Here is a 13,932-nt window from a genome sequence, read left to right on the forward strand (position 1 = left end):
AGTCATATGCTTTGCTTTATTCCATTCTCAGCCAATACAGAGAGGGGGATGTGTATGGAAAAAGACAGGGTTCAGCGATTTATTTTTAAGCACTAAATATTTATTGACAAAGCCTCTCTCCAGGCAGTGTTCACATGCTTAGAACTGAAGCTTTTAACTTCGCAGTGCTATTTAAGCAAACAAACTCAGTCACTCAAACACAATGATTAACAGGAAGTTGGGGAGCTGGGGAGCTGACACAGGAGAGGCTGGGGTTGAAGTCCTAGGAGCAATGACTTGCAGAATGGTGAGCTCTCTCCTTGGTGATTTTACTGTGGGAGTAGGTGGACATGGTGGCCCCGGAACCTTCCTGAGCTGACTTGTTTTTGTCTGGTAACAGGCTGCAGGTTAGCAGGAGACCAAATCCAAAGGCACACCTTCAGAAATGTGTCAAAGTGGAAGTGCAACACAGCAGTGAATGAGGAGGGAAGGGAGAACACGAAAGGACAAGCACTGTCGCTTGGAAGGGCAGGAATAGCCAGTCAGAACTGTATCTGTGAAGAGGATGATTCTGGATTCTGGAGAACACGTGAGTTAAACATAGCTACACTTTGATCAGAACTTGAGATATTTGCCTCATTTCCTGATTTTGAATAATGGTCTCTTGGAAGCACTGTCTTTTTAGTGTCTCTCTTATCACTGTCCTGGTTCTTGTATTTGTTTACAATAATGAGTTATGGGAGAGTAAACAGTTTCTGAGGGCGTCTCTGTCCAATGCTTCACTGTTAGCAGAAGTCTGTCATCAGATTTTCAACGGAAAGGTTTTTTACCCAACAGAGAATGCATTGAAAACCACCCTCAGTGACTCTACCTGTTATGACTACGTGGCTCAGAGTCACTATATAACAGAAACACTGTCTGAGGAAGAGGCAGGCTTCCCTTTGGCTTACGCAGTGACCATCCACAAAGACTTTGGCACTTTTGAGAGACTCTTCAGGGCAATTTACATGCCTCAGAATGTCTACTGTGTTCATGTGGATGAAAAGGCGACAGATACATTTAAAGATGCGGTGCAGCAACTACTGAGCTGCTTCCCCAATGCTTTCCTGGCCTCCAAGATGGAGCCAGTTGTGTACGGCGGGATTTCCAGGCTCCAGGCGGACCTGAACTGCATCAAAGACCTCGCGGCCTCGGAGGTGCCATGGAAATACGCCATCAACACCTGTGGGCAGGATTTCCCCCTGAAAACCAACAAGGAAATAGTTCAGTATCTGAAAGGATTTAAAGGAAAAAACATTACCCCAGGAGTGCTGCCCCCAGCTCATGCCATTGGACGGACTAAGTATGTCCACCGAGAACTATTAAGCAAAAAATATTCCTACGTGCATAAAACAACAAATTTAAAAACTCTGCCTCCACACAACATGACCATTTACTTTGGCACTGCCTACGTGGCCCTCACAAGGGAATTTGCTAACTTCGTTCTCCAACACCAGCTCGCACTTGACTTACTTTCCTGGTCCAAGGACACCTACAGCCCTGATGAACATTTCTGGGTGACACTCAATAGGATTCCTGGTATGTATGTCTCAACTTCTGTTTTTATGAATAAACATTGCATGGTCAGTACCGAATAAACTGTTCAAAAAATAGTAAAAAAAAAAAATTAAAATTTCAAAGATCTTTACAGTTTCAAATGTTAATTTAAAAAAATCTTTTCAGCAGCTCTGCTCAGAGTAGGTGATATAACTCATCTCCATTTTATGAATGAGGAAACTGAGGCACAGTGATGAGCAGGGCAGAGGAGAGCCCTACTGTCTGATGCTTTTGCTGATATACCAACCTACCTTTCTGGGTCCATAGACTTACTTCAGATGTGTGCTGCAGCCTTAAGATGTGGCAAGGGATTGGGGCCAGCCCCGTGGCCGAGTGGTTAAAGTGCTGCCCAGGATTTGTGGGCTCAGATCCAGGGTGCGGACCTACTCCACTCATCAGCCACACTGTGGAGGAGTCCCACATACAAAGTAGAGGAAGACTGGCACAGATGTTAGCTCAGGACTAATCTTCCTCAAGCAAAAAAAGAGGAGGATTGGTAATAGATGTTGCCTCAGGGGGAATCTTCCTTGTACACACATAAAAAAGCTATGGTCAGGATTGAGGGAACCCTGGGTGCAAATGAAAGATTAAACCCAATTCTCCTTTAAGTGTGATGGCTCTTACAATCAGGAATAAATGTCAATTAAATTGGAATGGCGATTTGAACATTTTAATAATACTTTTGACCCTGTTGAAGCTCCCATAGCTGAATTCACATCCTTTCAAAATGGGAACAGAGTACAACTTTAAAAATTTTCATTTGCAAGTCCTTTCCTGGAATTGAATTAGAAATTTAGAGCACCTTTAAGATTTCTCGACCAGTGCCTTCATTTTGTAGACAGAGAAACTTCAATGTGGTTACACGATGAGCTCAACTTCCCAGCTAGTAAGCAGACATGCCAATTATAAACCGGGTCTCCCCAAGCCTGATGTTCTTTTTAAGTTGATTTTCAATTAGGTCTCAGTTGTTACTAAATTAACGCCACTTTTCTTTTGGTCCAAGTTCCAAACAATATGAATGTTCTCAATTGTTTAGAGTGAAGCAATTCAGTTCTGCTTGTTCAATTCAAAATAAAAATTCGGATTCACAGTTTGGGGGAAAAGGGATTTGAATCAATATATGGATCAGGTTGATGGTTTCTTAAAGTTCGTGGTTCAACCCTGGACACATTCTGCAATCACCTGGAGCTTTAAAAAATGTGTAAGGCCAGGGCCCGTTTCCCAGAATGTCTGACGTCCAGGGCGGATCCAGCCGTCGGTATTTGCTCAGTCTCCAGGGGATTATCTGTGAACCATTGCAGATGCTTGTTTTAAATGTTGGTATACAAAGCTTCATAGACTTGGAATGCTTTCCTTTTTTTCTAACCACTTGAAACCAACCTCTTTATTTATTTATTTTTAATTGACATATAATTAACATATAGCATTATATTAGTTTCAGGTTCACGACATAATCATTTGATATTTGTATGTGTTGCAAAAAGATCACCATAATAAGTCTAGTTAGCATCTATCACCATATATAGTTACAATTGTTTTTCTTGTGATGAGAACTTTTAAGAACTACTCTCATACCAACTTTCAAATATACAATACACTACTACTAACTATAGTCACCATACTGTACATTACATCCCCAGGGCTTACTTATCTCATAACTGCAAGTTTGTACCTTTGACCACCTTCACCCACTTCTACCCCCCACGGCCTCTGCATCCCCCTTCACCCACTTCATGACCAATCTATCCTCCATATCTGTGAGTTTATTTTTTCTATCCATTCATCCTTTGATGGACCCTTAGACTGTTTCTACATCTTGGCTGTTGAACATAATGTTGCAATGAACGTGGACGGGGGTGCAGATCTCCTTTTGAGTTTTACTGTTTTCGTTTCTTCAGATAAATACCTAAAAGTGAAATTGCTGGATGATATGGTAGGTCTATTTTTAGTTTTTGAGGAACCTCCATACTGTTTTCCCAGTGGTTGCACCAAATTACATTCCCAGGGTTCCCTTTTCTCCATGTCCTCACCCACACTTGTTACTTCTTGTCTTTTTGATGATAGCTGTTCTAACAGGTGTGAGGTGATATCTCCTCAAACGCTTTTTAAATTGGTGGGGTTTTCCCAGAGCTGGGAGGAGTAATGTTGTAGTGATAAAAGAAATCGCGGCTCAAGAAAGTGAGGTGGGGAGTCATGACCATATAGTTGTTTATATGGAATTGTAGTGCCCAGAATAAGGGAGGTGAAGCCCCACTTCTCGCTTTGTGTTGCTTGGACCAAGCGTGATGGAGATTTTTGGAGTCTGAGCACCATACTTTAAGGGGAGTCATTGACAAAGCAGGTTCCAAGGAGAGTAGCCAAGAAGGAGAAAAGGGCAAACCCCATCTTTTAAAAAAGGACCAAGACAAACAAAAAGGATGTTTAGTCTGAGAAAGACTTGGAGAGGGATCACGTCTTCACATAAACAAAAGATTTGCTCGTGAGAGAGAAATTGCACCAACTCTGTAGTTTACAAGAAGAATGTAGGGTCAGTGGTGGGAGATACAAGAACCCATCAGTCTGGGATCAGAATGAGACGCTTCCTCAGTGCTGAGCAGGCACAAGGGATATGCGGAAGCAGAGCCTGGAGAAATTCTATGAAGAAACTCATGGATCAAGTGTCGGACAGGAAGGCGTGGGAGTCTCTTCCACTCTGAGAGTCCGTGATTCTAAATTACGACTCTCATCAGTTTATTGAACAGAAACTTAAGGGTAGCAGCCTGACTTCTCAGTGTGATTGATCTGTCGGAACTGGATTTTCACACTCTGGTTAGCGGTTACCGATCAAAAAGCAATGGAAAACAAATGTACTGATTCTTGCATTTCGAAAACTTAAAATAGTAAGCCTTTGAAATAGCTTCTGTGTTATGTGTATGGAGGATCCTTGTTCTTACGGCACCTGGCGCAGGCCCGAGGGTGGGGCTTCGTCACGAGAAGGTAAAGGAACTGGAAATGTAGGTGGCCATCTGGTTCACTGTCACTTCCGCCATGTGGAAATCTGGGTCATTTCTGTTTTGAGGGTCCTTCTAGTTCATATATGGGTTGTTTGTTTGTTTGGGACATTTTAAGATTGTTCTAATTGAATGCAGTGATTGGGATTCTCAGAGAAGTAATAGGCCAGAGGGGAAAAAAAATCTTACAGATGAAATGGCCTTATGGGGAGCGACAACACTGGCCAATAGAAATATAATGTGAGCCACCTCTGTAATTTTAAGTTTTCTAGTGGCTGCATTAAAAGAAGCAAAAATTAACAAGTGAAATTAATTTAAATATTGTATTTCATTTAACCCAATATACCCAAAATATCCTTTCTACCTGTGGCTGGCGGCTACTGTAATGACAGGGCAGGTTGGCCAGGTGTCCTCCGTGTCTGGAGAGAATGGTAGGACAAGAGCAGGACCGCCCTAGTAACATCGAGCAGTTGGCCATGCTCGTGTCTCCATGTCTTCATCTCTGCTTCTTCTGCTTTGCCTGCTTCTGTTTCCTTATCTGGAGTCCTCATCTCTGCTTCAGAGTTTCCACTCGCTTGCGGGGCCCACTGCCCTCTGGCTTCTACTCTCTGTCTTCCCCTTGTGTCATCAGACTCTGTGCTGCTCTGTGGACAGCACTGCCTCTCTGTGTCTCCTTCAGCTGTACCCAGAGAGTCTTGCTTTGGGTCACGTGGTCACTGTACAGTGAGTGACCCTGTTGTCCTTTCACACCACTTCATAGGCGACTGCTGACCTCTGTAGACGGCTAACCTTCATTTAGGTCCCCAGTTGCTCTGGTCAGCTGTGGCCAGGGTGGCAGAGTCATGTGGATTAAAGCACAAAACAAAACAGGGTCACCTATACCTAATAAGTCCCTTAAGAAGTGGCGGGTCCTCTGGAAGCCTCTCAAAAGATAAGAGTTCCTGCTTGGCTGTTACACTAAGGGAGTTTGCCAATGCTGTAAAGATGTTGCCAGATAAGCTCTGTTGTGAAATTAAGGCTTTCTGCTCTCTCTTCTTCCCCTCCCCCTCTTCATCTTTTACCCACTTTTCTTTCCCTCTCTCCTCCCCACTTCTTTTCTCTAATGCTGTCCGCAACAAGATGGCAACCGTTTTTTAGTTTCACATCTGACTCAGCTGTGGATGATTTCCAGTTAGGAAAAAGATCCATTTATAGGCCCGAGGTTGGAGTTCCTCACATGCCACTTTCATTTTGAGTGATAGATCATGTGCTTGTCTGGGTTGCGTGGTTCTGCCTGGAACAGGGACGTCCAGTGGGTTTCTTTCATTCGTCACGTGTTCTTTGGATTGAAAGCTTTCAAAACTGATCAATGATTTCTGCCTCACTTGCTAAAAAGGAGTATTTGTAATCTGATTCTGTGGGAGTTTATTTCAAACTCTTATTAAAACCTGAATGAAGGAGAAAAGAGCCGGTTTGGTTGCAGATGGGAGGAAAAAGGCACGTCAAGACGCCTGGAGGAGAAGGGATAGAGGAAGGAAGGAAATTGGAGATTGTGGGCCTGGAAGACAGACTCTGCTGCCCATTTGTCCCCTGGAGCCAGCCTGTGGACCAGCCCTGTTGGTGTTCTGTGTCATATTTGTCCCCCTGTGCGCTTGACAGGGGCGGCTTGATGCATTCCCATTGCTGTCGAGCCCATACTGGCCTGACTCTTTGTCATTATTTGAGACTGGCTGATTGCTTTGGTCCCTGTGTATGTAAAAATGCGATGCTAACGTGCCACATTCAGAAATCTTGAGAGGTGGCTGCGGGAGGCAGGAAAGAGCAGATCTGAATCAAGATGGCCCTGGGAACTCATCCTCGTGGCCTCTGATTTGGCTGGGATCTTGCTGGGATCTTCCAGAGGGAATTTGTGTTCCTCCTACACATGCTCACAGAGCTTCCAGGATCACGGGATGTGTGGACCGACTTGTAGGGGAGGAAAATTTGGGGGTAAGTTTTACTATTAGCTTGAACAATCTCCATTTTTATATCTGCTAGAAATGCTGATTTTTGTCAACTTGTAGAAAAGGAAATTGGTGAGTTGGAACACCTGTGAGTTCTTTTCAAGGAAATACAGTTTCTTGAGAAGGTAGTAAATGGCCTGACAGACGACCTTTTATGTAGATAAATTATCAAGGAAACAGTGGCATTAGTTTTATAACTTCTCCAGGGGAAATGGGGAGGGGAGCATAGTTTTAACTTGTGAGTGATGTTGTCTCTGCTATACCTTTGTCCTCCCTCCCTCCCTGGGCACTGGGTTTATCTTTTGGGCGTTCTGTGGCTCACACTGTCTCCTTACTTTCTTCTTTTTCCTTCCCCAGCTGAGTTAGAACTAGTCTGAGTTAGACTGGTTCTTTTCTCTCAAGAGGATAATTCATGCCTGTGTGGTCTTAGAAGTTAAAACCTGATAGGGCTCAGGGCACCTAGAAATTCAGTGCCTTCTGTGTTTGAAGTTACAAAAAATGGGCTTAGTTGCTTAGTTATAAGATGACTCAGCCGAACCGAGGACCACTGGAGATTTTGACATTTTTTTGAGTTTTTGAAAAGATTATAATTTCCACAAATCAGAAGTTGCCCTAATATGTAGTTTTGTTGATTTAGATGCATTTTACATATCCACGTTATCATCAAAAATGGTCTGGAAAATAACGATGGTATGTATGAACATGTTTGCTTTGTTAATTATTACACCATCTTCTGGGATTTCTGAGGAATAATCAGAGACATGACCCCATGTTAATATTAATATTAAATTAATTAAATCAAGATATCATTAATATTTAAATTTAATAAATTAAAATATTATTAATACTTAACATTCAGAAACAACATTTCTTTGTGTGGTGACCTCTTTTAACTTTATATTATGAAAGCTAAAAGTAGATTGAAGAGAAAAAAAATAGAGTCAGTGGCCATCAATGAGCATGCTCTTCAGACTTACGCAGATTATAAAGTGTGTTGAACAAATGATCTAGAGATCTGTTTACTCTGCAGAGTCAGAGAGTCGCTCCCATTTGCTGGTGGGATGTGAAAGCAGACAGTCCTGGCTTTGCCATCTACAGTCTCTTTGACTTTGGGCAAGATGCCTAATTTCTCTGAGCCTGATTCTTCGTCTGTATCCTGGGGATAAAATATCTCCTTGTCGGGCTGTTGGAAGGATTACAGAGTATGAATTGTACCTGGCACCTTGTAGGGCTCATGAAATGTTACAAGAGAGGGGATAGACGAACTTGCTAGATGTTGATTTTTAAGGTTTTAGTGTTACTATTCTGAAACTTCTGTGTGTGACCAAAAAATCCATGAACATTTGGTTTTGAAGGCCCCAGGATAATTTTTTGCTGGAAATCGAGTATGTGACCCGCAGAGGTTACCCCTCAGCTGTAGCCTTTCTTAGCAATGTCACATGTATGGAGAGCCTTAAGCAGCTGGTTTCTCCCTCCTCTTATTAGGAAATAGTGTTCTGTGACTATTTGGAAGCCTCTCATTGTGCCAAGCTGCTGTCACTCTAGAGTGGTCCGAAGACAAATGGTCTCCAGGCCATTGCTCATGCTGCCCACTTGTTCTGGAATGTTCTTTACTTTTGCTGCTCATTCTAGTCAGTTCTCAAAATGCAGTTGAAATGTCACTTTCTCAGAGAACACTTTCCTCTCCCACAGAAGCAGCCATCCCCCACCCCCATTCACTTTACTCCTACTTCGGTTATAGCATCTCTTGCATTGCATCTTAACTATTTGTGTGGATCTTGGGCCCCCTCTACCCCGTGTCTCTGGCCCCACCCACCACACACCCCGCAAATGTGAGAACGTGAGTGAATGATTAGAGCCGGGACCTAGCCTCATCATTCTATGGGGTTCCCACATAATTCTGAATGAAGAGCAAATGAATGGGAGAGAAAAGAGCTCTATTCTGCTCATCTAATACAGTATTTTCTACACATGAAGAAAATTCTCCTCCAGCTTTGCAGAACGTTAGTTTTCTTCCTTTTCAGTTCTGGGTCGGCTTTAAAGCAGTCCACAGGGCAGGGGTCCTGCCCCTACCTCCTCTTCCAGGGGGCAAACATCCTTTGCCGCTGATGGTAAATCCATTAGAAAACTCTCTTGGGAGTGTGGCTGGCTTGTGGGAGTTGCTAGTCATCTGATTGCTAAGGTCAGTATAAATTAACTTCTTTATGCATTTTGAAGATTGAAGTTGTCCGTTTTAGTTCAGGTGTAGAAAAGTGAAATCAACATTTAAAGGAATTTGCCAGAGTCATTTTGGCCCTGCGAAGCTTTGATTTAAAATAGACAGAAAATGTAGTGAAAGTGGTTTATTTAGGGCTATAACTTGAATTCCCTATATAATTACTAGGCCCCAAACAGCCCTCTTGGTCCCATGCCAGTTTTCCCCCCTCAGGCCCTTCTTTGCTTGGAGAAATGCTGTTTATCTCCGAGGGACCAGCTGAGCTGTACTGTGCACTGTGAAACTTTTCACAACCCCTCCCCCAGCCGCCGGGCAGAGTTAACTTTTGTCCTCTGTGCCCCAGATAGTCCTTATCTTCTTCCTTATTTTCTTGTTTGAGTTTGCGGCTTCAGCCCCTGCGGGGCCTCATAGAATGCAGAGTCCTGGGGGGCCTGTGACCTTTATATCTTTGTGAACCTCAACCCCTAAGGTGCGTGGGGTCAGATTGAATTTGATTCACCCTCAGTTGCTAGTGTAAAATAAATATGGTGTTGCTTCCATGCAAATCCAAGAATTTTCTACTGTCCAAGTCACTGACAGCTCACAGTGGACCGGCAGAATTACCAGCTGCGTTTTAAGCCCCAGGGTTACGTAGTAGAAAGCCTTTCTAGAAGGCATGTACATCATAATCATTGCATGAATCCTTACAACATTAGGCATTGACAAATAGCCTTTTTCCCCCTAAATTAACAGCTTAATTGAGGTATAATTTACATTCATTTGTAAATTATCACGGTATGTAATTCACATACCGTAAAATTCACCACATTCCCTGTTTGAAGTGAACAATTCAATGATTTTTAGTATATTTACAGAGATGTGCAACCATGACCCCCTCTACTTTAGAATATTTTTATCACCTCCATAAGAAACCTCATGCCCATTTACAGCCTCTTTCCATTTCTACACTTGACCACTACTTTTCTGTCTGTATGGATTTGCTTTTTCTGGACATTTCATGTGACTTGAATCATATATGCTTTTTCATGTCTGACTCCTTCCATTTAGTGTAATATTTTTGAGTTTCATCCATGTTGCAGCATGAATCAGTACCTCTCTCCTTTATATGGATGACTACTGTTCCATCATGTGGACATACCACATTTTGTTTATCCATTCATCTCTTGATAGACTCTTGGGTTGTTTCCACTTTTTGGCCATTATAAATAATTCTGGTGTGAACATTCCTGAACAAGTGTTTGTATAGATTCATGTTTTCATTTCTCTTGAGTAGATCCCGAGAGAGAAATTGCTGGTTCATATGGTACTCTGTGTTTAACATCTTCAGGAACTGCCAAGCTGGTTTCCAAAGTGGGTACAATATTTTACATTTCCACCAGCAGTCTGTGAGGGTTCCAGTTTCCCCACATCCTCGTCCACACTCGTTACTGCTTATCTGTTTATTTAACCCTTCTAGTGAGTGTGAAATGATATTTCACTGTGATTTTATTTGCATTTCTCTAATGAACAATGACGTTGAACATCTTTTCATGTGCTTGTTGGCCTTTGGTATATCTTCTTAGGAGAGGACTCAGTGCCTTTTGGACATTATTTCTGTGAACCTAGTATGTTGCAATCCCTATTTTATGGATGAGGAAACTGAGGTATCGAGAGTTTGTGTTACTTGTCCAAGCACCCCCAGGTCATAAGTGCCAGAGTCAAGATGGTTAAATCTGTTTTGAAGACAGGGAAGATTAAGAGATGAAATTGTCTGACATTGTCAGACTGCGTGGCTGAAGTGTTAATTCAGGTTTCTAGCTCCTGAATCCTCTATTAACAATTAACTAAGATTCACTTAAGAAAATAAATAAAGTGAGGCTGGCCCGGTGGCGCAGCAGTTAAGTTTGCAGGTTCAGATCCCAGGTGTGGACCTACACACCGCTTGTCAAGCCATGCTGTGGCAGGCATCCCACATAAAATAGAGGAAGATGGGGATGGATGTTAGCTCAGGGCAAGTCTTTCTCAGCAAAAAGAGGAGGATTGGTGGCAGATATTAGCTCAGGGCTGATCTTCCTCAAAAGAAAAAACCAGAAAACAAAAAAGAGAAAAATAAAGCAACCCATTTAATCAGGACAGTGTCCTAATATGTAGTTACTATGATTTGACCCCTTTTCTGTGATTTCATCCAAACTGTAATTCCTCCTTCTTTTAAGAATCAAATGGCTGCAGCTCCCTCCCTTCTGATGAAACCCTGTCCGCCATCTCTAGTCCAGGTTCTTATCCTCCCAGTTCTTTGGTAGTGAGTTCAATGGTTTGTGCTGGAGTGCTGGTCGATGCTTTTGTGGCTTTTACTTTCTGTTTCTTCCATTTCACAAGAGTTGCCCCTTGGCTGTGGTCTCCGTTTTTGTGTCTGTGCCAGCTACGTTTGACCACCTAAAGCTTAGGACGGGCCTTGTTTAAATCAACATGAGTTTGCTGCTGCAAATACTAATTCTTATGTTACTGAACCTGACAAATTTAGAGCAGTGTCTGACAGGATTTCACAAACATTTATTTTTACCTCAGAGAATTCATAAATGTGTCTGTCTAGTTTTCTCCTTATTAGGAACGAAGCGAACTTCAAATTCCTATAATCGTTGCAATCCTAACTAACCTCCTTCTAGCCTTGGTGAAAAATCACAACAATTCTTGCGGATGGTAAATCAGCCCCCCTTGGAGAATCTTTCATTCCAATATTGAGCCGCGCGCAGCTGTTTCCAGCTTTTCTTGCAACTTTACAGGACTCAGTCTTGCTCTGTCTCCAGTGTCTTCAGTCTCATAAATCAGGCAAAAGCTAGGCAAGGGATGCAGTTTAAAGTTCTTCTTGCTTTCTAGCTTCAAAGCTAGAAAAAGGAAGCTTAAGATAGAAGGGAAAATGAAATAAAGGACAAGGCAGGATTGGGAATGGAATTAATTGCAATGATAGGTCACTGGTGTCAAGATGTTGAGAATGGAGGCCTGGAGTTGTTCTGAAGGGTGTAGGGCCCAGCACAGCCTAATTCTGAGTGCAGTTAGAAACAGCTCGATCTTTTCCCAAAGTGTGTGTGTGTAGTGCTTTTTAAGCTTGTTCCCAAACTGTTTCCTGTAACAGCAGCCTCTTTCCTTGTTATACTTCCTGCTCATGGCGGAGCTTCCCAGCCTTGTCTGTGTGCGCTGACGTGCTGGGAGTGGGTTGCAGGTCGGCTCCATATTCATCCTGGCAGCATGTCTGGCCACCGAGGCCCAGGGCAGTTCAGGCTCCTTGGCCAGACGCCTGTGGCTGAGAGTGCTTTGTGCTTTTTTTCTTTTTACAAGTGCCGGATAAAGGATTGTTTTCAATATGTGTCATGGGGAGAAAATACTTGAAAGTTACTTCCTTTCTACACCATCTCAAATTATAAACTAGATTTGAAAATCTTAGAGGGGCAAAGTTTCCGTTTGGTCATGAATGGTAGGAAAGAGCTGAATCTGTTAAGGGAGCATCCATCTTTAAGGTAGAATTCATATTTTAATGAATGTTGTAGGTTAATTCTATAGAATGGGGCTATTTCCACATTCTGGATGGCTCCAACACTGGCACTGTTTGGTTGATGCAAGTAATGTAAGTTTTCTTTGCAGAAGAAATCCTGTAGAACAAATGTTTTCTCAGGGATACAGGAGAGACGTAACGTTGATGCTTCACTTGATTGTGTCATTTAAGCCACGCAGGCATCCTCCGAGGAGGTAGATGGTATTACCGCCAATGTGCACATGAGGAAACTGAAGCTCTGGAAGGTAAAATGGCTTAATTTGGGTTTGTTTGACCACTAATTCATGATCAATCTAATCTATCATGCTGCCTTTTGGAAGTTCCTGTGGCTTAAGCAGTGTAGTTCATGAAAATACTACTCTTTGAATATCTAGAAAATGTTTAAAGGTCTTAATGAGTTTTCAGTCTTTTCTTTTAACTTCAAAATTACTGTACTTACAAGAATAGTATAAAGAGCTCTCCTGTATCCTTCACTCACAGGCCCCAACCCATAACATTTTTCTCATTTGCCTTATCTTATTCCTCTCTGTCTCTCTCTTCCCCTCTCTCTCTATGCTTATCTTAAACCATTTGCAAATCACCCCTCACTATTTCAAACTATATTCCTAACAACAAAGATACTCTCCTACATAAACGTAGTGCCACCATCAAGTGACACAGTGTTACTCTTTAATCCATACACCCTATTCCAGTGTGACTGGTTGTACCCATAGTGTCCTTCATAAGTCTAGAATCTGATTAAGGATCACGAGCTACACTTAGTTGTCATATCTCTTTAGTCTCCTCCAATTTGGAACAATTTATGTTTATCCTTGTCTTTCAAGGTCTTATCATTTTTGAAGAGTCCAGGTCTGATGTTTCTCATGATTAGATTCAAATCATGCCTTTTGGGCAAAGATACCAGAGAAATGACACTGTGGAAACTCGCAATGTTGATTTGTTCTCATAGTGGTGATATTACCTTTTGTCCCTTGGGTAAGATGGTGCCTGTGAAATTTCCCCACTGAAAAGTTAGTAAGTATTTTGTATTTATTACTAAGTAATTAATAAGTATTTTGTGGGGAGACACTTTGAGACTATTTAGATGTGTTATTCTTCATCAAACGTTCACTCCCCAGTTTTACCATCCACTGAGCGTTCCTGTCTTAATCAATTATTACTGTAATGGTTGTCAACTCCATCCTTCTGTGTTTATTAGTTGACATTCATCTATGAGGGAGAGCCTTCTCTTCTCCTCCTGTGTTTGTTTGTTTATTTATCTTCCTATGGACTTGGATTCCCATTTTATTCAGTAGATTACAAACCACTATTAGTTTTACTTACTTTGCTGCTCAAATTGTCCTGGACTTGGCCAGTGAGGGCCCCTTCAAGGTGGCTACTGTGTCCTTTCAACATGTCCTCCTCATTCTTTGAGCACTTCCTTGCTTTCTGGCACAAGGAGATGTTCCAAGCTAATCTCCTACTTAACCTGCTCGAGTTGTGGAGTCAACTATTTTCTCCAGGGAACTCTGGTTCCATTTAGTCAAGAATGGTATGTGTTTAAAAACCAAGATCTGGGCACTCAAGGGCATTATTACTTCCAAGCCCTTTCAGGGGTTAGAGCTAGGAAAAAATATATATCTTGTGTACACATAATGTCTGTAT

At 42.2% G+C, this 13,932-nt stretch overlaps 1 protein-coding gene across 2 annotated transcripts in view; it reads left to right on the plus strand.

The window, feature by feature from the left end:
• Positions 1 to 491: 491 nt before the first annotated feature.
• The window catches only part of LOC100063291 (N-acetyllactosaminide beta-1,6-N-acetylglucosaminyl-transferase), an 81,056-nt gene continuing 67,615 nt past the window's right edge, over positions 492 to 13,932 (plus strand). For both annotated transcript variants that reach the window (XM_023624445.2, XM_070244075.1), the window contains exon 1: positions 492 to 1,557. In XM_023624445.2, the coding sequence (XP_023480213.2) occupies positions 636 to 1,557 (922 nt within the window). In that variant the 5' untranslated portion in view covers positions 492 to 635. The remainder of the gene's footprint in view (positions 1,558 to 13,932) is intronic.

Source organism: Equus caballus, chromosome 20 (genome assembly GCF_041296265.1).
Source record: "Equus caballus isolate H_3958 breed thoroughbred chromosome 20, TB-T2T, whole genome shotgun sequence".
Lineage (NCBI taxonomy): Eukaryota > Metazoa > Chordata > Mammalia > Perissodactyla > Equidae > Equus > Equus caballus.